This window comes from Pseudochaenichthys georgianus, unplaced genomic scaffold (assembly GCF_902827115.2).
Source record: "Pseudochaenichthys georgianus unplaced genomic scaffold, fPseGeo1.2 scaffold_1065_arrow_ctg1, whole genome shotgun sequence".
NCBI lineage: Eukaryota > Metazoa > Chordata > Actinopteri > Perciformes > Channichthyidae > Pseudochaenichthys > Pseudochaenichthys georgianus.
Window position 1 is genome coordinate 1 of NW_027262030.1, and position 25276 is coordinate 25276.

Consider the following 25276-nt stretch of genomic DNA (forward strand, 5'->3'; position numbering starts at 1 on the left):
AGGACAGAGAGAGAGGGGACAGGTGAGGACAGAGAGAGAGGGGACAGGTGAGGGACAGAGAGAGAGGGGACAGGTGAGGACAGAGAGAGAGGGGACAGGTGAGAGAGAGAGAGAGAGAGAGAGGGGACAGGTGAGAGAGAGAGAGAGGGGACAGGTGAGGACAGAGAGAGAGGGGACAGGTGAGGACAGAGAGAGAGGGGACAGGTGAGGACAGAGAGAGGGGACAGAGAGAGAGGGGACAGGTGAGGACAGAGAGAGAGGGGACAGGTGAGGACAGAGAGAGAGGGGACAGGTGAGGACAGAGAGAGAGGGGACAGGTGAGGACAGAGAGAGAGGGGTACTGTCGGCTAGGGAAGGCTTCCCAAATATGTGTGACTGCATCCTGGTGAAATGTAAATATAATGTGTGTTTGAGGTTAGCGCAGCTCGCAGCCACCGGACGGCGTGCGAGCGCCTGAGCAGGTGTGTTTGTGCCGAGCCCCTCTGTGGCCAATCACATCACGGCCGGCAGCGAAAATGGATATCGGGAAATGTTTCAAGGCAAACATTAAAACACCCGCCAAGATCAGGTAACAACGAGTGCGCTGCGACGCCTCGCTTTGAGAGGGTAAATCAGTCCCGTGACAAACTGGGAGAAACATATATTTATGAAAACATTAAGTCAAATCTGTATTCCTATCTACAAATCACTTCATGCCGTTTAATTTCTTACGGTTATTGAATACAATTATATTAAAATACTCTCTGCATTGTTTAGTTAGCTCCAAGTGGTGCAGTTTGAGAATGCACAGTTGGCCCAGTCTCCTCTGATGCTCCACTGCAGCCTGCTGGGAGACACAGTCCCACACATAGGACATAACCTAATAATAATAATGATACATTAGATGTATAGCCTAGAGGCCTAGTGCTTTTCTACAACTCAAAGACGCGTGCAATCAGGGCCGCTATTATTAATAGAAGTTGTTTATTTGCATTAATTATATTTTAATCTTTTTGAGAATAGTATTTGGCAGGAAATGCAGACGCATACTGAACGACATACATGCACAACCTTTTACCTCACTGCATAAAAAAGTGTTGATAATAATAATAAACAGGAATTATATTTATATTATTATATTAGCTTACTTTGTTTCGAGAAGAAGAAAAAAAAGTTCACTCCTGTCGGTTGGGGGGGGGGGGGGCCTCATCTCACAATGTCACTTGGGGCCCCAAGTTGGCCAGGGGCGGCCCTGCCTGCAACACACATGCTGCAGCTGCAGCTGCTCACTGTTTGTAAAAGTAAATAAATAGTATTTTCATTTCAATAATGTGCTTTCTATACCCTGCTTCATAAACAGTACTGACATCCCTGCTCCTCCGAGTCTGGGGGTCCGGGGATGTGAGGACAGCGCGAGGACACAGACAGGGAGGCTGCTTCACTTCATGAAGGACATGGAGGTCAATATTAACGACACAGGAGCTAAAACGCTTAATAACCTTCATTATGTGTTAGAGAAGGAACATAAGAAAGTTTGACAAAGATGAGGCTGTTAAACGGGCAGCGGATCCGCTGTGTAGAGAGAGAGAGAGAGAGAGAGAGCGAGAGCGAGAGCGAGAGAGAGAGAGAGAGACGCTGAGCTGCTCTTATTAATCCCGGGACGGGACAATTGTTATTTGTTCCCGCCCCGCTCCGCCCCGTCTAACTGCCCAGAAAGCGGCGAGATGCATTTCCTTAGGAATCTACAAGCAGAACCGAAACTAACATTTCTAAACGAACAATGGCAAACACGGACACTTTGCGAATGAGTTCTGCCTTTTGTAAACTGAATGTATCAATAACTTGTCAATAAATCAGGGCGAAAAAGTCACTTGTCCGCCGGACAAGTGACTTGAAAGATCTACTTGTCCGATATTGTAAAGTACACGTCCCGGACGGTGGGACGTGTACTTTTTCGCACAGAGTGCGCATACAGAGAGGCCTCCTGAGCGGTTCCTCGTATTCTGGTCAGAAGAATGGGGATAGCGACCGAGCGGCTGTGCGCACCTTGACGCTGGCGTCCTGCATGTCGATGACGCGGTCCAGGTCCGGCTGCGCGGACGTGGCGTTCCCGATCAGCAGGAAGAAGGTGGCGCGCAGCAGCAGCGCCTCGGCCGTGAAGCGTCCTCCCAGCTCCACCTCCTTGCTGCACTCGCTGATGATCTTATCGTAGTTCTCCTCCTCCATGAACTGCTTCGCCTTCAGGTAGCCCGAGCTGAGGACAGGAGACAGAGACATCAGGGGGGGACAGAGACATCAGGAGGGGACAGAGACATCAGGAGGGGACTCAGACAGGAGACAGAGACACATCAGGAGGAGACTCAGACAGGAGACAGAGACACATCAGGAGGAGACTCAGACAGGAGACAGAGACACATCAGGAGGAGACAGAGACAGGGGACAGAGACACATCAGGAGGAGACTCAGACAGGAGACAGAGACACATCAGGAGGGGACAGAGACAGGAGACAGAGACACATCAGGAGGAGACAGAGACAGGGGACAGAGACACATCAGGAGGAGACTCAGACAGAGACATCAGGAGGAGACTCAGACAGGAGACAGAGACACATCAGGAGGAGACTCCGACAGAGACACATCAGGAGGAGACAGAGACAGGGGACAGAGACACATCAGGAGGAGACTCAGACAGAGACATCAGGAGGAGACTCAGACAGGAGACAGAGACACATCAGGAGGGGACAGAGACAGGAGACAGAGACATCAGGAGGAGACTCAGACAGAGACATCAGGAGGAGACTCAGACAGAGAAACATCAGGAGGAGACAGAGACAGGGGACAGAGACACATCAGGAGGGGACAGGAGACAGAGACACATCAGGAGGGGACAGAGACAGGAGACAGAGACATCAGGAGGAGACTCAGACAGAGACACATCAGGAGGAGACAGAGACAGGGGACAGAGACACATCAGGAGGAGACACAGACAGAGACACATCAGGAGGAGACTCAGACAGAGACACATCAGGAGGAGACTCAGACAGAGACACATCAGGAGGAGACTCAGACAGAGACACATCAGGAGGAGACTCAGACAGAGACACATCAGGAGGAGACTCAGACAGAGACACATCAGGAGGAGACTCAGACAGAGACACATCAGGAGGAGACTCAGACAGAGAAACATCAGGCGGAGACTCAGACAGAGACACATCAGGAGGAGACAGAGACAGGAGACAGAGACACATCAGGAGGAGACTCAGACAGAGACACATCAGGAGGAGACTCAGACAGAGACACATCAGGAGGAGACTCAGACAGAGACACATCAGGAGGAGACTCAGACAGAGACACATCAGGAGGAGACTCAGACAGAGACACATCAGGAGGAGACTCAGACAGAGACAGATCAGGAGGAGACTCAGACAGAGACATCAGGAGGGGACAGAGACAGGAGACGGAGACACATCAGGAGGAGACTCAGACAGAGACACATCAGGAGGAGACTCAGACAGAGACATCAGGAGGGGACAGAGATAGGGGACAGAGACAACAGGAGGAGACTCAGACAGGAGAATAGGTCCACAGAGACAGAGAACATGCATGCAGTGGGTTAGGGTCTCTGACCTCTCCGTGACCTCGGCCGTCTCGCCCTCTTTGTCCTTGTCCTCGTCCTTCTTCTCGCCCTTCTGCAGCGGCTGTGAGATGATGTCGTCGGTGAAGGAGCTGAAGTAGGACTTGATGAACTGAGGAGACGGCATCATGGGCTCTCGGTTCTGAAGCAGAGAGAGGGAGGGGTTACTGAGGGTCCGGAGGAGGTGAGGAGAGAGAGGGAGAGGGGTTACTGAGAGGGTCCGGAGGAGGTGAGGAGAGAGAGAGGGGTTACTGAGAGGGTCCGGAGGAGGTGAGGAGAGAGAGGGGTTACTGAGAGGGTCCGGAGGAGGTGAGGAGAGAGAGAGAGAGAGGGGTTACCGAGAGGGTCCGGAGGAGGTGAGGAGAGAGAGAGGGGTTACTGAGAGGGTCCGGAGGAGGTGAGGAGAGAGAGAGGGGTTACCGAGAGGGTCCGGAGGAGGTGAGGAGAGAGAGAGGGGTTACTGAGAGGGTCCGGAGGAGGTGAGGAGAGAGAGAGAGAGAGGGGTTACTGAGAGGGTCCGGAGGAGGTGAGGAGAGAGAGAGAGAGGGGTTACTGAGAGGGTCCGGAGGAGGTGAGGAGAGAGAGAGAGAGAGTCCGGAGGAGATGAGGAGATGAGGAGGTGGGGAGGTGAGGAGGTGAGGAGATAAGGAGGTGAGGAGGTGGGGAGGTGAGGAGATAAGGAGGTGAGGAGATAAGGAGGTGAGGAGATAAGGAGGTGAGGAGATAAGGAGGTGAGGAGATAAGGAGGTGAGGAGATAAGGAGGTGGGGAGGTGAGGAGGTGAGGAGATAAGGAGGTGAGGAGGTGAGGAGATGAGAGGAGTCACCTTGTACTTGTCCTTGGCCTTCTCCTTGCCCAGCTGCTTCAGCACCTTGTCAGCCAGCAGCATGCTCTGCTGGTTCTGGAAAGCTTCCAGGATGCACACCGCCGTGACGTCTGCGCACACACACACACACACACACACACACACACACACACACACACACACACACACACACACACACACACACACACACCACACACACACACACACACACACACACACACACACACACACACACACACAGGACGAGTAAGGGGCTGCTAAACGCCCAATGGGGGCCTGACAGAGCCTCAACCAATCAGCACAGAGCGAGAGCTCGTCCGTGACCAAAGGCCTGAGTCTCTCCTCCCTCAGAGGCTCCTGACTTAAAGCCCTGACACGCGGGCTGCAGTCGAATAGTTTAAAAATCAGCTCCTAAGTTCTATCCCTATCTCCTATCCCTTGACCTCTGAGTGAAAGGTCACGGGGTTAAGGGATAGTGGACAGGAGAACTCAAAAGGACTTAGGAGAAGAGACTGCGGTGCTTTAGAGAATCGACTGCACTTTCACTATCCGACGATCGGACGTGTTTCTGATGTGCCAGCGGACGTCCCGAATGTGCGTCTGCTGCTGTGGGTAACCATGGAAACCACAGTTTTCTATACAGCGGACTACAACATGGATGTTCAATAAGAACGAGGGACTGCTGTGACCTCATCTGGAGACTCTGCTCCGTGCTCTGATGCTGCTTTGCTTTATGAACGGGGACAAAGAGAAACAGATTCTTCAGGACCAAAGCTGGGATTTAAATAAAAAAGGAAAGTGAAACTTCTGCTCGTCCCCCTCTCCCTCCGGTCCACGTTAATACCAATGATCCCAACACGTATGATTGTATGAACTAAAGATCTTAAATAAATACAAATGTATTTATTATAAACGTTAGTCCTTAACATCTATCACTGTGTATATCACCATTCAGACATCTTTTAGAAGCTGAACAAACTCCACACAGCTCAGTGAAGACTGAGAGATGTTGACTTTATTTGATCATTTCAGTGAAAACTAACGTTCATATTTCTCTCTTTATTATAATACTGATGAACGTTCAGAACAAAGCACTTTGGCAACTTACCACCTACGTTTTAAAAAGCTTAATAAGCACCGTAACTTTCATGATATAATTTCTCCGTCATAATCGGTTGTTTCCGTGAACGGCCGACTGTTGAGTGACGGCAAATGCTGCGGCTGCAATGCATTGTGGGGCAGCATGTTCGCTTAGGGAGGTCCAGTGGTTCCTAAGCTAAAGGAGGTTATAAAGGAAGTTTGAAACCTCCTTTCCTATCATTCTCATCATTCTAGAGAATTCGAACGGCACTTATCATGGCTGCCACTGAGGGACTTCCGGGTCATTCCACTCCTTTAGGAAGGTTCCTCAGCTAAATGCACTATTCGACTTCAGCCAGGGATACAGTTTAAGCTCTGAGTTTCTGATTGGCTGCTGCTAGCGTTAGCTCAGCTCGTTCCTCGTCTCATCGCTAGCATCCTTCATTAGTTAGAAGCACCAGGATGTAAAGGTGTGTGGATCAAACTGGACGAACAGAGGATGCATGGCGACGCTGCTGAGGGAGCAACCGGAGAGAAACATACGACTGACAGGTTATTATCACACATGACACCAGACTGACCTTCCAGGCACTCCCTCCGGTTCTCCAGCTTCTCCAGGGCCTTGGCCCTCCGGAACAGAGCCTTGATGTACCGAGGGTTCATGTCCACGGCCTGAGAGCAGTCCTGCACCACCTCGGCCCACTTCATCTGCAGACACGGGTCAAACCAGAGCTCGTTAGGAACATGTTAGGCCCTCGCCAAGACACTTTCAAGACCCTTTAAGGACCCCGCCAAGACCCTTTAAGGACCCCGCCAAGACACTTTCAAGACCCTTTAAGGACCTCGCCAAGACCCTTTAAGGACCCCGCCAAGACACTTTCAAGACCCTTTAAGGACCTCGCCAAGACACTTTCAAGACCTTGGTAAGACCTTTATGAATGCTAATGAAGTATACATACATACTGGAAAACACGAGTAAATAAGGTTTGAATGAGAATCAGACTCCAGATTCAGAGAACATGGTTTTAAAGCGCTCACCTTTATTGCTTCTATATTATTTATAGTGTTTAAAGTCCACCGGTGCTTGGACCCAGGTTGGTTTAGTGAATAGAAAGTTACCCGGTGCGGACTAGGCCCTGCTATGAGGAGCGACTTCTGATGCAGCTATCCCTAAATCACAACTTAACAAAATGAGATAACATCCATTTAAAGACTTTTAAAGGATCACTGAGAACCCGCAGAGAGTCGCCCACACATCGCCCAGAGGCTGCTGCTAGCTGAGAGGCGCCCACACATCGCCCAGAGACTGCTGCTAGCTGAGAGTCGCCCACACATCGCCCAGAGACTGCTGCGAGCTGAGAGTCGCCCACACATCGCCCAGAGACTGCTGCTAGCTGAGAGTCGCCCACACATCGCCCAGAGACTGCTGCTAGCTGAGAGTCGCCCACACATCGCCCAGAGACTGCTGCTATCTGAGAGTCGCCCACACATCGCCCAGAGACTGCTGCTAGCAGAGAGTCGCCCACACATCGCCCAGAGACTGCTGCTAGCTGAGAGTCGCCCACACATCGCCCAGAGACTGCTGCTAGCTGAGAGTCGCCCACACATCGCCCAGAGACTGCTGCGAGCTGAGAGTCGCCCACACATCGCCCAGAGACTGCTGCGAGCTGAGAGTCGCCCACACATCGCCCAGAGACTGCTGCTAGCTGAGAGTCGCCCACACATCGCCCAGAGACTGCTGCGAGCTGAGAGTCGCCCACACATCGTCCAGAGACTGCTGCTAGCTGAGAGTCGCCCACACATCGCCCAGAGACTGCTGCTAGCTGAGAGTCGCCCACACATCGCCCAGAGACTGCTGCGAGCTGAGAGTCGCCCACACATCGCCCAGAGACTGCTGCTAGCTGAGAGTCGCCCACACATCGCCCAGAGACTGCTGCGAGCTGCCCACACATCGCCCAGAGACTGCTGCTAGCTGAGAGTCACCCACACATCGCCCAGAGACTGCTGCGAGCTGAGAGTCGCCCACACATCGCCCAGAGACTGCTGCTAGCTGAGAGTCGCCCACACATCGCCCAGAGACTGCTGCGAGCTGAGAGTCGCCCACACATCGCCCAGAGACTGCTGCTAGCTGAGAGTCGCCCACACATCGCCCAGAGACTGCTGCTAGCTGAGAGTCGCCCACACATCGCCCAGAGACTGCTGCGAGCTGAGAGTCGCCCACACATCGCCCAGAGACTGCTGCTAGCTGAGAGTCGCCCACACATCGCCCAGAGACTGCTGCGAGCTGAGAGTCGCCCACACATCGATCTGAGGATCTGATAAAGTTCGTCTTCACTCCGTCACTTCCCCAGATGTCTTTCTTGCGAGCGTCTGAAGCCAGTTCCTCCTCTCTGACCCCGTTCAGCCGAGCCCGTGTTTCAGGCCTCGGGCTCCAAACGGACGTTCCCAGAACAAAGGACCAGATCTTCTGAAAGGGGAACATTAATAATCTCTGTTCTCAAAGCAAGGATGAACCTGTGAGTGGGATGCAGAGGAGTCAGAATCAATATAGAACTTTTTATTTTAAAGTAAATTCAGATTGAACACCGTAAAAAAAAAAATGTAACCGATTGTGTCCGTGACTCATCAGGGAGGGTCCCGAGCCCGGTATTAAACGGGCCCCGGGGCTGAATTATTAAAGGCCGTGGAGCCGTGAAGCTCCGATGTTATCGGTCTTTTTATCGGTACTGGAGACATTTAAAAATCTATGTCATGTGTTAACATTATATTGCAGTTTTAGTTTCGCCAACTCCGTTTCTAATTCGCATAAAGACTGAAAAACACACACACACACACACACACACACACACACACACACACACACACACACACACACACACACACACACACACACACACACACACACACACACACACACACACACACACACACACACACCACACACACACACACACACCACACACACACACACACACACACACACACACACACACACACACACACACACACACACACACACACACACACACACACACACACACACACACACACACACACACACACACACACACACACACACACTCGAATGAATCAAAGTGGGTCGTCACCGTGGATGTTCTCTTATGCTCCAACACAGTTGCACGGGGTGCAGAACAGTCCCCCCAGACATCGGTCTTTAGCAGAAATGTTCGTCGGTAAATGAGATGTTTTCATCTTGGTGTTTTGTCTCTCGTGTGAGCTCAACGCGTTCACTCGACGGTGTCGTTTACCTTCTGTGATGCGCGAGCTGATGACGTTGCGTCGACTCGTCATCATCATCATCATCATCATCATCACTTCACGTCAAGACGAGTTAACTTTTTTCCCCCTCCACTTTGTGTGGAAAGATGCGGGGATTATGCGGTCAATTCTGCAGAATCACGTTTTTCTGGAGGGTCTAGGTGTTACGAGGAACGGTACCCCGTCAGGTGTTCTGCTAGCAGCGACACACGGAGCTAACTCCATGACACAAACACGGGTTACTGATGAGAGGAAACTGAGTTATTCAGTTTGTGAAAGTCTCAGCTGTTCTGTTCACAGGTCTGTCCTCAGGTTATTTAATACCATCTGTTAAAACGTTGTTGTTTCTTTTGATGTGAAATATTATTTATTTAATTGAAATAAAAAGCAATGTTAGTTTGGTTCACAGTTTGTTTAGTTGACCTTCTTTGTTTCTGCAAAAGAACCGATAAGAGTCCCGTTAAAGGACCGGACCGATAAGCGGTCGTTAAAAGTAGCAGTGATAAAACCGCTTCTTAAAAAGCACAACCTCGATCCAGAGGTTTTAGCCAACTATAGACCTATTTCTAATCTTCCGTTCCTCTCAAAAATTCTTGAGAAAGCGGTCGCAAAACAGTTGTGTGATTACTTAAAAAACAATGATTTATCTGAAGACTTTCAGTCTGGCTTTAGAACACATCATAGCACAGAGACAGCTCTGGTTAAAGTCACAAATGATATTCTAATAGCCTCAGACAAGGGACTTGTCTCTATCCTTGTTTTGCTCGATCTCAGTGCTGCATTTGATGCTATCGACCATGATATCCTATTGCAAAGACTAGAGCACTTAGTTGGCATACAGGGAACTGCTTTAGGCTGGTTTAGGTCCTATCTATCTGAACGCTCTCAGTTTGTACGTGTTAACGATGAATCTTCCACGCAAACCAAAGTTAGCCATGGAGTGCCACAGGGCTCAGTGCTCGGACCTATTCTGTTCACATTATATATGCTTCCGTTAGGCAATATTATAAGGAATCATTCTGTAAACTTTCATTGTTATGCGGATGATACTCAACTATATTTGTCAATCAAGCCTGATGAAATTAATCATCTAAATAAAATTCAAGACTGCCTTAAGGACTTAAAAACGTGGATGACCTTAAACTTTTTGATGTTAAACACGACCAAAACTGAAGTTATTGTACTTGGCCCGAAGAATCTACGAAACAAATTATCTAAAGACATACTAACTATGGATGGCATTAATTTGGCCTCCAGTGAGACTGTAAGGAATCTTGGTGTTATATTTGATCAGGATTTATCCTTTAACGCCCACATAAAATCAATTTCAAGGACCGCCTACTTCCATCTACGTAACATTGCAAAGATCAGGCATATCTTGCCTCAAAACGATGCAGAGAAACTAGTCCATGCATTTGTTACTTCTAGGCTGGATTATTGTAACTCTTTATTATCAGGGAGTACCAAGAAGTCAGTCAAGTCGCTTCAGCTGATTCAAAATGCTGCGGCTCGTGTACTAACCAGAGTTAGGAAAAGGGACCACATTACTCCTGTTCTGGCTGCCTTACACTGGCTCCCTGTAGAACACAGGATAGAATTTAAAGTTCTTCTTCTCGCCTACAAAGCCCTTCATGGGCAGGCGCCATCTTACCTTAAAGAACTCATTATACCCTACTGGCCTACTAGGGCATTGCGTTCCAAGAATGCAGGGTTGTTGGTTGTTCCTAGAGTCTCTGAAAGTACAATGGGAGCCAGAGCCTTTTCTTATCAAGCTCCACATTTGTGGAATCAGCTTCCAGTTTGTGTTCGGGCGGCAGACACCCTATCCGTCTTTAAGAGTGCGCTTAAGACCTTCCTTTTTGATAAAGCTTATAGTTAGGGCTGATTAGATTCAGCCGCTAGTTTTGCTGATATAGGCTTAGTTTGTCGGGGGACATCTTACTTCTTCCTTCTCTCTGTCTGTACCTGTGTCCTCTCATGGGGACATCTTACTTCTTCCTTCTCTCTGTCTGTACCTGTGTCCTCTCATGGGGACATCTTACTTCTTCCTCCTCTCTGTCTGTACCTGTGTCCTCTCATGGGGACATCTTGCTTCTTCCTTCTCTCTGTCTGTACCTGTGTCCTCTCATGGGGACATCTTGCTTCTTCCTTCTCTCTGTCTGTACCTGTGTCCTCTCATGGGGACATCTCACTTCTTCCTTCTCTCTGTCTGTACCTGTGTCCTCTCATGGGGTCATCTTACTTCTTCCTTCTCTCTGTCTGTCTGTCCCTGTGTCCTCTCATGTTCCATTAACCCAGCTTCCCCAAATGTCTTTCTTTTTGGTGTCTCTATACGCTGGGATCCGGAGTCATGGATGATCCTGCGGTCCTGTGTCCTGGATCGCGAGCGCTGGATCTTGAGTCGTGGCTGTGGTCCTGGATCATCGGTCCTGATGGATATCCTCGTGGATTCATCTTCCTATTATCCACACATGCATTTCAAACATCTGGACTACCTATGTTGCAAATGTATTATCTTTTCAATTTACACACGGCATCTATTGCAGTCTGTCCGTCCTGGAGAGGATCCTCCTCTGCTGCTCTCCCTGAGGTTTCTCCATGTTCCCTTTAAACTGGGTTTTCTCTGGAAGTTTTTCCTTGTACGATGTGAGGGTCTGAGGACAGAGGGTCTGAGGATAGAGGGTCTAAGGACAGAGGGTCTAAGGACAGAGGGTCTGAGGACAGAGGGTCTAAGGACAGAGGGTCTGAGGACAGAGGGTGTCGTATTGTCATACTGATATTCTGGACACACTGTGAAGACCACTGAGACAAATGTAACATTTGTGATATTGGGCTATAAATAAACATTGATTGATTGATTGATTGAGTAGTACCGTTAAAACCTTAACGATACCCATCCCTATTACTTATAGTGAAAGCCACCTTGAATGATGGGAAGGTAGACTCGAAGTTTTAAGAATCCAAACTACAACACATAAAAGTACCCTGTTTTAGAGAGATTTAGAAAAGAAACACGTCGGGGTCATCTGGGTGGATTCCCATTCCTCTGGAACCCCCCTCGCTCGATTGGATGATTGCCATCTCGGTCTAACCGTCTGAGCCGATGGAACCGAGGGGCAGTTCCTAAAGCCCATCTAAACACCACCCATCGGTGAACGCGTGCTGCGTAGCCAGAATGCTGCGATCTGGTAGCTACCGTTAGCAGCCCATATGAAATCTCCGTTTGTGACAGAAATATGGAGGGAATCATTTCAAAGCGACACCGACACATTGGATCAACCCTCAGCAGCGTCTCTATCGTTTTAATGCCATTGAACACGACTTTCGATCAGAACACCAAGGCGAGACGATCTCCCGTGAAGCTACGTGTTCTGATCGCTCAGTGAAGATACTACGCCTGAATAATCTGAGGAACCTCAGCTTCAATCGGACATCTTGTTTGTGCAGCTACGATAAGTAACAAGGGTACTTTTACTTCTGTGCCAAGTGTGTTAGCATCTTTTAGCATCTTGTGCTTTGTTTCCGTAAAAACGGTTCATATCGTCAGTTAGCTGAGAATCTAGCCGTTAAGTGAGTATGACACATTCATAGGTTTTTAAATATTAAGAAGCCCCGAGACACAGTTTCGTGAAAAAGCTACCCGCAGTGAACGCCCCCTCCATTTATCACCAAACCCCCCGAAGAGCCCACCGTCGAGACACCCTGAAACCACGGGATGACCGGAGAGAGCCAGCAGAACTGCCTTCTCATCAATACACCCCGAACGATGTCCTGCATTCCCCATCAAATCAACATGAGAGGAACTCCCCCACCGCAGAACAAAGATGCATCCTTGGGGGAATTTAATGGCTTTAAGATATGGGCTTGAAGTCCATCTGGTTCGAGGATAAAGGGAACAGCCTTGACTGGTTGAAAGGGAATGCAAGGAGACATCAGATCAGATTTAAAGCCTTCACGTCTAAACTGTCAGACATTTTAAAAGACCTTCGATATCAAAAACTGCATTTCAAGACCTTTCAAGGATCCTGATGAATCTCATTTGTAATGATGCTGCAAGGACTTCATGTTTTACGATGAAGCTCTATCAAAGTGAAGCTGCTTCTAAATCATTCCATGTTAACAAAAGCTTCTGCACAGATTTAAAGGTCTCCTATCGTGCTGGTTTTAGGCATATATTATGGGTATTAGATTTATAAAAATATATGAAAAATGTTCGTATTGTTCACTGTTTTTATTTGATCTGTGTGTAAAAAGCTTAAGATGCAAAATGACCAAGTCTTGAGGAAACCCTGTAATTGCTGCCAAATGTCAATAAAAAACATAACAAACAAACAAAAGGTAACTCGCTGTATGCAAAACTAAAATGGGAAGGGAATGTAGTTCTGCAGGAAGAAGACTGGGAGCACTTATGTGAGATACAATGGAAAACGTCAAGTTCAGCCTCGTGGCGAGACACGGCTTTTCATTACTCCAGCCCAGAAGAGACGTTACACTGACCCTCTGCATGCTGGCGACAGCGTGGACGCCTCATGGCAACCCATTTCCATACACTCTGCTCTTGCACATCATTGAATCCTTTCTGGCAGCAGGCTCATGGAGTTTTACTAAAGGTTTTTCAGGTAGACATTCCATTTAAATCGTTATATCTGGGTGCTTTACCACCAGAAGGGTTTTCCTCTGAAGATAGATATCCGTCTGGAGTCCTGAGTGCTGCCTGCAGGAAGGCCCTCACCAGAACGTGGGTAAAACCAGGAACCCTGCTTTGGACGAGTGGGTTGACATCGTGTACGATATGTTTAAGATGGAAGGGATACCCCTCGCTTTGAGACTGCAACAGGGAATGTTTTTGTCAAGATGGGAAAATGGATAATATGTGTTTCACCAATACGACCATCATTTGTCTGGAAGGGACTTCTATATATTTTTGTTTAGTATTTTTTATTTCGATGCCCCCCTTGTTTGAATAAGTTGCAGGTACACCCCACAACCCTGTTCGTGTTTATGTTCTTTCTATATGTGATGGCATGTTTGACGGTCAGTGAGGCATCTGTATTATCCCCAAATGCACGTTTGATTTGTGATTGTACTGTTAACTACAGAAGGCTTACAGAGGATATTGTATTATCTATGACTGTAGACATGTGACAAGCTGAAGAAAGAGAGTCTGACCTGCTGCTCGTAGGCGGCCGCTCTGTTCTGGTAGAAGGTGGACAGGTCGGTCTTCTGCTCCGTGGGGCACAGCGCGATGGCCTCCGTGTAGCACTGGATGGCGTTCTCATACTTCCCAGCCTTGAAGTATTTGTTGCCCTTGTTCTTCGCTGCCTGGGCGCGGTCCAACGGGCTCTGAGCGAGAGGGGGAAGAAACAGTTTCATCAGAACCAGGTTCATCTCCAGGTGGGTTCACACGGACGAGGAATCTGACGTGGTGCCGTGGGGCTTCAAAGTAAAACAAAATGAAACACAGATAGCGAACTATATTAAGAACACATTACAACAAATATATAATTAACGCACAACACAAGACGCCGAAGCAGCCGTCTTAGTTTATTATATCCACGGGGCGATTGACAAAATACAAAAATTGTAGATGTCAAGATCACTGGCTTTAGCAGCAGCCGATAACAAATGATCCTGATCAGGGCTTTCTAGAGAATACAGCATGACGTCACTTTGGTCTAAATTAGGCTCCGCCCACTTTCAGGTGTAAATGCTGCATCACAGAGAAGCTGGATATGATCGTGTCTTCACGTCTTAAAGCTGCAGACCATACGTCGCTCCTCAAACAACAAATAAACCCAGGTTTCTTTACGGAGAGAAGGAACTCAGAAATCTCAGCGTCGACGCGCCAAGAACCAAAGCCGCCTCTGGCGTCCGACGCTCCGCTCGATGCTCATAGTACTACATGTATATCCAGGGTCTCTGAATCCTGGAGTCACATGGAAGACCTTTGAAGACCCTTCCCATACGTGTTTAGACCTCATCTCCACTTGGAGTTCTAGCCGGTTACCATGGCGACACACTTTACCTTCCATTGACCATATACAGTACTGATCGTCCTTCCTCCTGATCTTCCAACCATTTGGACGCAGACTTGCATTTCCCCCACAGTGTGCGAAAAAGCACACGTCCCACTGTCCGGGACAATTGACCTGTCCGGCGGAAAAGTGACGTTTTTCGCCCTCATTTATTACAAATTGATAAATGCAGTTACAAAAGGCAGAAGACATTCGCAAATTGTCCGCGTGTTAGCTCCCGTGTTGTTAATACTGACGCCATCTCCTTCATGAAGTGAAGCAGCCTGTCTGTCTGTCCTCGCGCTGTCCTCACACCCCGGACCCCCAGACTCGGAGCAGCAGGCATGTCAGTATTGTTTATGAAGCAGGGTATAGAAAGCACATTATTGAGATGAAAATACTATTTATTTACTTATACAAACAGTGAGCAGCTGCAGCTGCAGGACGTGCATAGCGTGCAAGCGTCTTTGAGTTGTAGAAGAGCGCTAGGCCTTAGGCTATAAATATAATGTGTCATTATTATTATTATATGTCCTATGTGTTGGAGTGTGTGGTGGGACTGTGTCTCCCAGCAGGCTGCAGTGTAGCATCAGAGGAGACTGGGCCAACTGTACATTCTCAAACTGCACCACTTGGAGCTAACTAAACAATGCAGAGAGTATTTTTATATAATTGTATTAATAACCGTAAGAAATTAAACAGCATGAAGTGATTTGTAAATAGGAATACAGATCTGACTTAATGTTTTCAGAAATATGTTTTTCTCCCAGTTTGTCACGGGACTTATTTTTACCCTCTCAAAGAACCGGAATCGTTAAAATCCAAACGATACCCAACCCTATGTGTGATGCAGAACATCTCACCGCTCACTCACGTTAGCGGTGTCGTGAAAACTACGATACCGATAATCGGCTTGAATCAGATGGTGATTCTGTTTTCTTCAAGGTTGTGTCTTCCTGGTCGAACGCACTTATTGCAAGTCGCTTTGGATAAAAGCGTCAGCTCAATGTGATGTGATGTCTATACAATAGTCTAGCTGCAGATTATTAATTCCACGTGGATCAGGCATCGCTGATTTAATCAAATAATATAATTTGTAGCTAAGAATACACAGTAAACAAAACTATTAACAGCCATTGTTTACAGGAATGTGTTAATCAATTATCTCGTTAAATTACGGGTAAATAAATCACTTTTCAGCCCAACAACCACTTTCCGCCTGTTTTCTTTTTTCTGGACGAGTGAAAAATGTATTTTAAGTAAATTGCCAAACTCGCTTGTCCATGGACGAGTGCTCTCGAAACACTTTTTCTCACACGGCCCCAGAACGATGTTTAACAACCGGTAAACGGACCTCCGCGCATTATCGAGCAGTGAGCGCGCAACGTCCTGTTCAGAGGACGTCAAACCCAACGGGACGCATCAATAAACTACAGAGTCACACGACCTCTCTGGACCCTCAGACACTTAAGAACACGACCTCTCTGGACCCTCAGACACTTAAGAACACGACCTCTCTGGACCCTCAGACACTCAAGAACACGACCTCTCTGGACCCTTCAGACACTTAAGAACACGACCTCTCTGGACCCTTCAGACACTCAAGAACACGACCTCTCTGGACCCTCAGACACTTAAGAACACGACCTCTCTGGACCCTCAGACACTTAAGAACACGACCTCTCTGGACCCTCAGACACTCAAGAACACGACCTCTCTGGACCCTTCAGACACTTAAGAACACGACCTCTCTGGACCCTTCAGACACTCAAGAACACGACCTCTCTGGACCCTTCAGACACTCAAGAACACGACCTCTCTGGACCCTCAGACACTCAAGAACACGACCTCTCTGGACCCTTCAGACACTTAAGAACACGACCTCTCTGGACCCTCAGACACTTAAGAACACGACCTCTCTGGACCCTCAGACACTCAAGAACACGACCTCTCTGGACCCTTCAGACACTTAAGAACACGACCTCTCTGGACCCTCAGACACTTAAGAACACGACCTCTCTGGACCCTCAGACACTTAAGAACACGACCTCTCTGGACCCTCAGACACTTAAGAACACGACCTCTCTGGACCCTCAGACACTCAAGAACACGACCTCTCTGGACCCTTCAGACACTCAAGAACACGACCTCTCTGGACCCTTCAGACACTCAAGAACACGACCTCTCTGGACCCTTCAGACACTCAAGAACACGACCTCTCTGGACCCTCAGACACTCAAGAACACGACCTCTCTGGACCCTTCAGACACTTAAGAACACGACCTCTCTGGACCCTTCAGACACTCAAGAACACGACCTCTCTGGACCCTTCAGACACTCAAGAACACGACCTCTCTGGACCCTTCAGACACTTAAGACCACGACCTCTCTGGACCCTTCAGGCACTTAAGAACACGACCTCTCTGGACCCTTCAGACACTTAAGAACACGACCTCTCTGGACCCTTCAGACACTTAAGAACACGACCTCTCTGGACCCTTCAGGCACTTAAGAACACGACCTCTCTGGACCCTTCAGACACTTAAGAACACGACCTCTCTGGACCCTTCAGACACTCAAGAACACGACCTCTCTGGACCTTCAGACACTTAAGAACACGACCTCTCTGGACCCTTCAGACACTTAAGAACACGACCTCTCTGGACCCTTCAGACACTCAAGAACACGACCTCTCTGGACCCTCAGACACTTAAGAACACGACCTCTCCGGACCCTTCAGACACTTAAGAACACGACCTCTCTGGACCCTTCAGACACTCAAGAACACGACCTCTCTGGACCCTTCAGACACTCAAGAACACGACCTCTCTGGACCCTTCAGACACTCAAGAACACGACCTCTCTGGACCCTTCAGACACTCAAGAACACGACCTCTCTGGACCCTTCAGACACTCAAGAACACGACCTCTCTGGACCCTTCAGACACTCAAGAACACGATCCTCTCTGGACCCTTCAGACACTTAAGAACACGACCTCTCTGGACCCTTCAGACACTCAAGAACACGACCTCTCTGGACCCTTCAGACACTAAGAACCACGACCTCTCTGGACCCTTCAGGCACTTAAGAACACGACCTCTCTGGACCCTTCAGACACTTAAGAACACGACCTCTCTGGACCCTTCAGACACTCAAGAACACGACCTCTCTGGACCCCTTCAGACACTAAGAACACGACCTCTCTGGACCCTTCAGACCACTAAGAACACGACCTCTCTGGACCCTTCAGGCACTTAAGAACACGACCTCTCTGGACCCTTCAGACACTTAAGAACACGACCTCTCTGGACCCTTCAGACACTTAAGAACACGACCTCCTCTGGACCCTTCAGACACTTAAGAACACGACCTCTCTGGACCTTCAGGCACTTAAGAACACGACCTCTCTGGACCCTTCAGACACTCAAGAACACGACCTCTCTGGACCCTTCAGACACTCAAGAACACGACCTCTCTGGACCCTTCAGACACTTAAGAACACGACCTCTCTGGACCCTTCAGACACTTAAGAACACGACCTCTCTGGACCCTTCAGGCACTTAAGACCACGACCTCTCTGGACCCTTCAGACACTTAAGACCACGACCTCTCTGGACCCTTCAGGCACTTAAGAACACGACCTCTCTGGACCTTCAGACACTTAAGAACACGACCTCTCTGGACCCTTCAGGCACTTAAGAACACGACCTCTCTGGACCCTCAGACACTTAAGAACACGACCTCTCTGGACCCTTCAGGCACTTAAGAACACGACCTCTCTGGACCCTTCAGACACTTAAGAACACGACCTCTCTGGACCCTTCAGACACTTAAGAACACGACCTCTCTGGACCCTCAGGCACTTAAGAACACGACCTCTCTGGACCCTCAGACACTTAAGAACACGACCTCTCTGGACCCTTCAGACACTTAAGAACACGACCTCTCTGGACCCTTCAGACACTTAAGAACACGACCTCTCTGGACCCTTCAGACACTCAAGAACACGACCTCTCTGGACCCTCAGACACTTAAGAACACGACCTCTCTGGACCCTTCAGACACTCAAGAACACGTCCTCTCTTGTGTTTTTTGTGTATCCCAGTTCACAAAGGGTTAACACCACAAGTTCCAGCCCAATCGTGACAGAGAGTTATCAACAAAGAAGTGCTTTAGCCAATCAGAATGCAGAACCTGCCGTACTGGAGGCGGGCTTTACTGCCCTCGCGATGTGACCGTGAAGAGATCTGCTTCCGATCGGCAGAAATACAACTCAGATAAATAACTCAATATGATGTCGTCAAATCAAAACGGGAACAACGTGCAGTGGTTGGTTGGGGTGTGTGTGTGTGTGTGTGTGTGTGTGTGTGTGTGTGTGTGTGAGTGAGTGAGTGAGTGAGTGAGTGAGTGAGTGTGTGAGAAGGCCTGCTCCCGGAAAGCTGGCCGCTCACACCGAAGGACTCCCGAAGTTGGTGATTTGCGGTAAAGAAATAAAGAGAGAAAGTGCATCTCTGGCAGCAGAGGGTCGAGAGTCACGCGAGGAGAATCAACTCAAACACACGGTTGAGAATGCGGTCATGAACGTGTGAGACGCAGGCAGAATAAAGCCAGGCATATGAAATGATGAGCCCTTCCACATCCTCTGCACGCCTCAAGAAGCAACATGCAGTACGATAACCACTTTGTTGAAATGTTCTGAACTGAGAGTTTGTGAGAGACACGATATTAATGATTGACTATAACTGGCCTCTGCTCGTAATGCGGGAGGGTCAAGTCCATTCTGTCCATATCATGGACCGTGACATTTATAGGACATCTGGCTGAGCGGAGGTGTGTGTGTCTATGGGAGGGGGTGTGTGTGTGTGTGTGTGTGTGTGTGTCAATTATTGTTCATGTTTAGATGTTCATGTTGTGTGTGTGAGAGATAGAGAGGGGCACACAGAAAGGCTGAGAGCCAAAGAGAGAAGGAGCGAGAGGTCGGGACATGCACCCAGCCGGTGTGCACGATGTGGCTCTTTACAGTAACAGTAAAATGATGTGCTCTGATTGGTTGGCCCTGCTCGAGACTCAGGGCGCGTTCACACCTATAGTCGCTCTCTGGCACCTGACCACAGTTTGTTGCATCGTTTCACAGCGCTCCAGCTGCACCGTCCAGGATCCCAGCAGCTGCATGTAACCCTTTATATATATACAGTCAGATGGAAACGCACGACGGCGCACACAGCAGCAGCTCAGACAGCGAGGACAGGTTCATGTTGAACGTGTCTGAGAGCTCATGAGGCTGAAGGATCGGTTTATGTTGTATCTGTTAGAAGTTTAGGAATGAGGTGCGTCGATATGGGCGATCATACGGTCATGTAGCCGGTGGTGGACTGGGACTACAAATCATCCCGGGACTCTCGACCGGCCCACTTCGGTACCGCTAGCAAGCTGTCAACGGGGGGAGTGGGGGATGTAAAATACAAATATAATGTATAATGTCTGTGTCTTTGACCTTAGCGCTGCTCGCCACCTGTGCCCTGTGCTACGAAGCCAGTTCAACAGACCCTGGATATGTTTGAGTAACAAACAAACAACAACAAACTAACAAACGAGATCTCGCTAAGCGGTCCTACGACGCTGGTTATCAACTCGGTAAATCAAGCCAGGGTTTCTCTCTCCAGCTGAGAGCGCGTTCACGTCTAAGACACGAGTGGGTCTGACTTTAATTACATTTGTCTCGAGTGTTTCGTCAACATAATGTGTTAAATAATACTTCTGCATCCAGTCTGTGACACTGAGTGCTGCACGGCCAGGTGAGGAGAAGCTGACTCAGATCAGGAGATATATGATATATTATGATATTATCTGATCGATGATCTGATTGATGATGTAATATGAATGATAAGTGCGACACGTCGGCGGCTTCTCTGCATACGGCAGTTTAAACTGTATTTCCTTTATCCTGTAATATGACTTGAGAGATTTAAACTCCGCACACTGAGCTCTGATTGGTCAGCAGGTGCTTTCACTGAGTGGATCTCTTTTCTATAGACGCCGGAGGCGGGCAGCGCCAGGTAAAAGACGTTATTTAGCCTTCTCAAACCTGAGCCTCACGCGCCGCCTATGGGGGATGTGCTGGTGACTTATCCGACCGGCCCACTTCGGTACCGGCCCATCGGGATTCGTCCCGATGGCCGGTCCGCCACTGCACCCAGCCCACGTAAACCGTCAACGGGGGGAGCCTCGCTGCGGGGAAACGGTGGACCTAGTGTCCCGATCGGAGTGGGAATAATAATAATAATAATCCGTGCATTTTATCCATTAATTTCCCAACATTGTGGTAAAAAACCACACGTTTAATCCACGTTGTTGGTGTACTACAACTACAGAAAGCATCGGTTTGTTTTCTCATCAGGAAATGCAGACCGGCTCAAACAAACGATTTTTAATCATCATCCTCACTCATCATTTAATGTATCATATGTTCGCCGAATTGACATGAAAGCACTGACAGATATGAATATACTGTAGTCGACTTCATTAAAACGTTATTAACGTGCCTAATCTCAGTAATTCACCATTTCTACGCATGACAACACACTTTGTCCGTGTTTGGCTCTCGAAGCGTTCCCGCATTGACGTCACTTCCGGCTTCCCCCAAAACTTCAAAATGAGTGAAGGAATTTCCCCGCGATGTTCGAAATTATTGATATTTAACGAAACGGTATCGCTTTTTCTTTTTTAAACTGACGGTTCGAGATGACTAGTAGCCCAATATTTCATTGCACAACAGTTGTTGGGATGCTGTCACAGGCTCTTTAAAGTCAGAGCCAGCTGTCGTCGGTGAAACGCCTCCTGACTGCAGAACCTCTCTCATCTGGGTTATTATGTTAGTTATCGCACGTTGTCTGATTGTATACTCGTATGCGCCGTAGAGTCTGTTGGTCTCCAGATTAACCGCAGCATGGCAATAACCTGCCGATGCTTCATGGCGGAGGCTCCGGTAGAAATTGCCGGGATTTGCCTTTTTACCCTTTAATGTCTGACCAATGGGTGAACAGCATTTGAACGCAAACCGAACCTTCTGAAGAATTAAGGCACGCACCGAATATCCGGAGCCCGAAAGATGGTATTCGGGACAGCCCTAGCGCAAAATACATAACACTAAACAACTAAGAACTGACGAAACCTCTCGAACTGAATTCCGGTGAACATGAAACCTAGCTAGAGGCTAATCGTGAAGCCAACTGTTGGCAATAGGAATGTTGAAGAACCGGCACTAAGCGAAAGTGTTTAGGATTGTTTGTGTGTATTGTCCTTTCTACTGTAGATATGTACTAACTGCTATTCATCGTTTTCATTTTAATGTATTTTGTTCAAACCAACATTTAATTATGTAATGCCTGAACCCATTGATGCGGTTACTAAATCATTTCCCAATTTAGTAAAAATAAATATCTCTTCTGACGGAATACCAATATCTAACATTACAATAACAAAGGTACAGATTAACGAGTATTACCATGTTCCATGTTAGCATCTGGAGATATGCATGCGATGGTTTAACAGGTAATAAAGGCAATTAGTAAGCAGGTTAGTTAGCCTAGCTAGCTGCTAACCTAGCTAATCCGGTGCTAGCTCAGTAGGCTAGCTGTCACTGGGGGTAAAGGTTGAAATACTCCTGTAAATATATTGCTTTATTTTAATGTTATACTCGTTGTATTTGTTGGTCTTTTTATTACAATTGGTTTTCTTTACTGTGTTAATCCTGCTCCACGCGACCTCTGTAATCTGCTCAGATCTACACTTTCAGAAACTATGTCATATTTTAAATCTCACTGAATTATATGTTGTGTAAATATTGTCTTCATTTACAATAGTGTTTAAAATAGTAGCTTTTAAAATAGTAGCTTCTAGAATAGTACTTCTTTGTGTGTGTGTGTATGCAGCATTTATACCAAAACTAATTCCTCTCAACCTAACCATATTCTGTATCTAATTAGCCTAGCTAGCTGCTAACCTAGCTAATCCGGTGCTAGCTACGTAGGCTAGCTGTCACTGGTGGTAAAGGTTGAAATACTCCTGTATATATTGCTTTAATTTAATGTTATAATAGTTGTATTTTTGGTCTCTTTTTCTTACAAGTGGTCTTCTTTACTGTGTTAATCCCGTGTGTTTGTAAGCAGCATTGATACCAAAACTAATCATAATTCTGTATCTCGTTAGCCTAGCTAGGTGCTAACCTAGCTAATCCGGTGCTAGCTCAGTGAACTAGCTGTCAGTAGCGGTTGGTGTCCTTGAGGAAAACGACAGCTTTAGCCAGAAGCCCCTCGGTGCTCCCCTCCCACAGGCAACACCCCCATGATGGTTAACATGCTATCGTGGTGTTGAGGTTACCATGGTGTCCTGCTCCTGGCCCCGGGCCTCAGGGCTCGCGCTGCCCTCTGGTGTCTTCCTCTCCCCGGAGCTCCTCTCCCCGGAGCCGGGCTCTCTATCCCCGGAGCCGCTACCCTCCGACCGGCTGCGGTTCCACAGGTACACCGCCCCGACCCCCAGCACCAGCGGGGTCCCCACCAGCAGGGCCAGCTGCCAGCGGGGCATCTGGGTCTCCACTGGCTTAGAAGAAGCCATGATGTCCAACACAGCGACAGTGTTTTAGCCACAAACAGGCGGACAGAAAGCAGCAGCGTGAGAGGAGGAGGAGGGCAGTTTCTTCTTCTTCTTCTTCTTCTTCTTCTTCTTCTTCCGGAGCGGAGAGGAGGTCACAGGGAAGGAAGAGCGCCGGCAGAGGAAGCAGGTTCTTAGTGGTCAGACGGTGGTACTACATCACCCAGAACATGTTTTAGAGATTGATGGATAGATGGATAGATGTGCTCGTCTCTTGTGTAAACTATTTGATAATAAAAATACAGTGTCTTTTTGCTAAATTGGAAATGTTTTAGAAAAGTGATAACACGAGATTGCAGACGTTTCTAAACCGGAAGCCATGATAGGTTTCTATGTATAACTCCAATATGAGTGCGCTTCGAACAGTGGAGTCTGGCAGCCTTGTTTTGAGCTATTTGTAATTTCTGTAAATGTGTTTTTGCTGCTGATGACCATGTGACCGGACAGTACTCAAGATGTGACACAACCATAGACTGGATACTTGTTTCAAAGTGGCTGGTGTTACATACTTTGTACATGTTCTCGTCACAGCGATGCTCCTTCCCATTTTAGTTACGATACTGTCGATTTGCTTCGTCCACCAGAATCAAGAACAATGCCAAGCAGCTTAGTCTCGTACCTGTTCCACTGGCTGACCAGCCGGCGTCAGGCTTCATGAGGATCGCTGCTTCACATCTGTCTGGATCCGAACACCATCGCTTTTGTTTTTGCAACGTTGAGTACCAGTTTGTTGTTGTTGACCCAGTCTGCTATGGCTCTAATCTCTACTCTAAGTAGACAGTTTAACTCACTGCATGCTGATGCTGTACATTGTGGAATCATCAGCATACATTATTACACTGGACTTATTTAATACGTAAGGAAGGTCATTTGTGAATATAGAATACAACAAAGGCCCAACTCCCCTGTGGGACCCCACACTGCAACACCTTACTCTCAGAGAAGCTGCCATAAGACTAAAGATAGAGAGAGAGAGAGAGAGAGAGATAGAGAGATAGAGAGATAGATAGATAGATGGATGGATAGATAGATGGAGAGATAGATAGATGGATAGATGGAGAGATAGATAGATGGATAGATGGAGAGATAGATAGATGGATAGATGGAGAGATAGATAGATGGATAGATGGAGAGATAGATAGATAGATAGATAGAGAGAGAGAGAGATGGAGAGAGAGAGAGAGATAGATGGATGGATAGATAGATGGATAGATAATAGAGAGAGACAGATAGATAGAAAATATATAGATCAGGGGTCTCCAACCTTTCTCCACCTGAGAGCTACTTTGAAAAAATGAAAGTGGCCAAGAGCTACTTGCATCGCATCGCTTACATTTATTCCCATAGCACTCATCAGTTGAATTAAGCTACTTTTGTGTGAAATTGCAAAACCTAAAGCTTATCTAAAATCTTAACTTCACATCAAGGTCCAAGAAAACGACAATTTCTAACATATTAATATAGCCCTCATAGTAAGTACTTCACTGAAGATTCACATACATGTCCAAGAGCAGATTACAATGTGTTCACTTCTTCTTACGGCCCACAGAGTAAATACATCGCCTTAATCACCACCTTGCAAGCATCAATGGCACGTGTGTAAAATAAGTGCATTCACTCTTTTGTACAGTCAGTGAGACGACTGGCGCTGCATGGAGGTTCACTCATAGAGTCATTTAATGTTCATCAGTCGGTCTTGTTCTGTATTTGGATTTCATTCATGCCAGAAAAAGCTGCTTCACAAAGGCATGTAGAGCCACATAAAGCAGACGTGTTCAGCGCTGCTTGGTGAATGTTCTTATAGTTTTCTGGGCG

The 25276-nt window shown here is 47.8% G+C and overlaps 1 protein-coding gene across 1 annotated transcript; it reads right to left on the minus strand.

Annotated features, from left to right (window-relative positions):
* Positions 1–1986: 1986 nt before the first annotated feature.
* On the minus strand, positions 1987–23536 carry tomm70a (translocase of outer mitochondrial membrane 70 homolog A (S. cerevisiae)). The gene is made up of 6 exons (XM_034076840.2): positions 23192–23536; positions 13967–14140; positions 6100–6226; positions 4439–4548; positions 3607–3755; positions 1987–2233 (listed from the first exon to the last, which is right to left on the minus strand). Exons 1-6 carry the CDS (start codon positions 23423–23425, stop codon positions 1987–1989), a joined length of 1041 nt encoding a protein of 346 aa, XP_033932731.1. The 5' UTR covers positions 23426–23536.
* Between the last annotated feature and the right edge of the window lie 1740 nt (positions 23537–25276).

Bases quoted from the DNA above. Each gene is read 5' to 3' on its own strand.
- tomm70a (XM_034076840.2), bottom strand. From the start codon at position 23,425: ATGGCTTCTTCTAAGCCAGTGGAGACCCAGATGCCCCGCTGGCAGCTG. The intron at 6,227-13,966 runs GTCAGACTCTCT...CCGTGTCTGCAG, and splicing joins CGGCCGCCTACGAGCAGCAG to ATGAAGTGGGCCGAGGTGGT. The intron at 2,234-3,606 runs GTCAGAGACCCT...TCCTGTCCTCAG, and splicing joins ACGGCCGAGGTCACGGAGAG to CTCGGGCTACCTGAAGGCGA.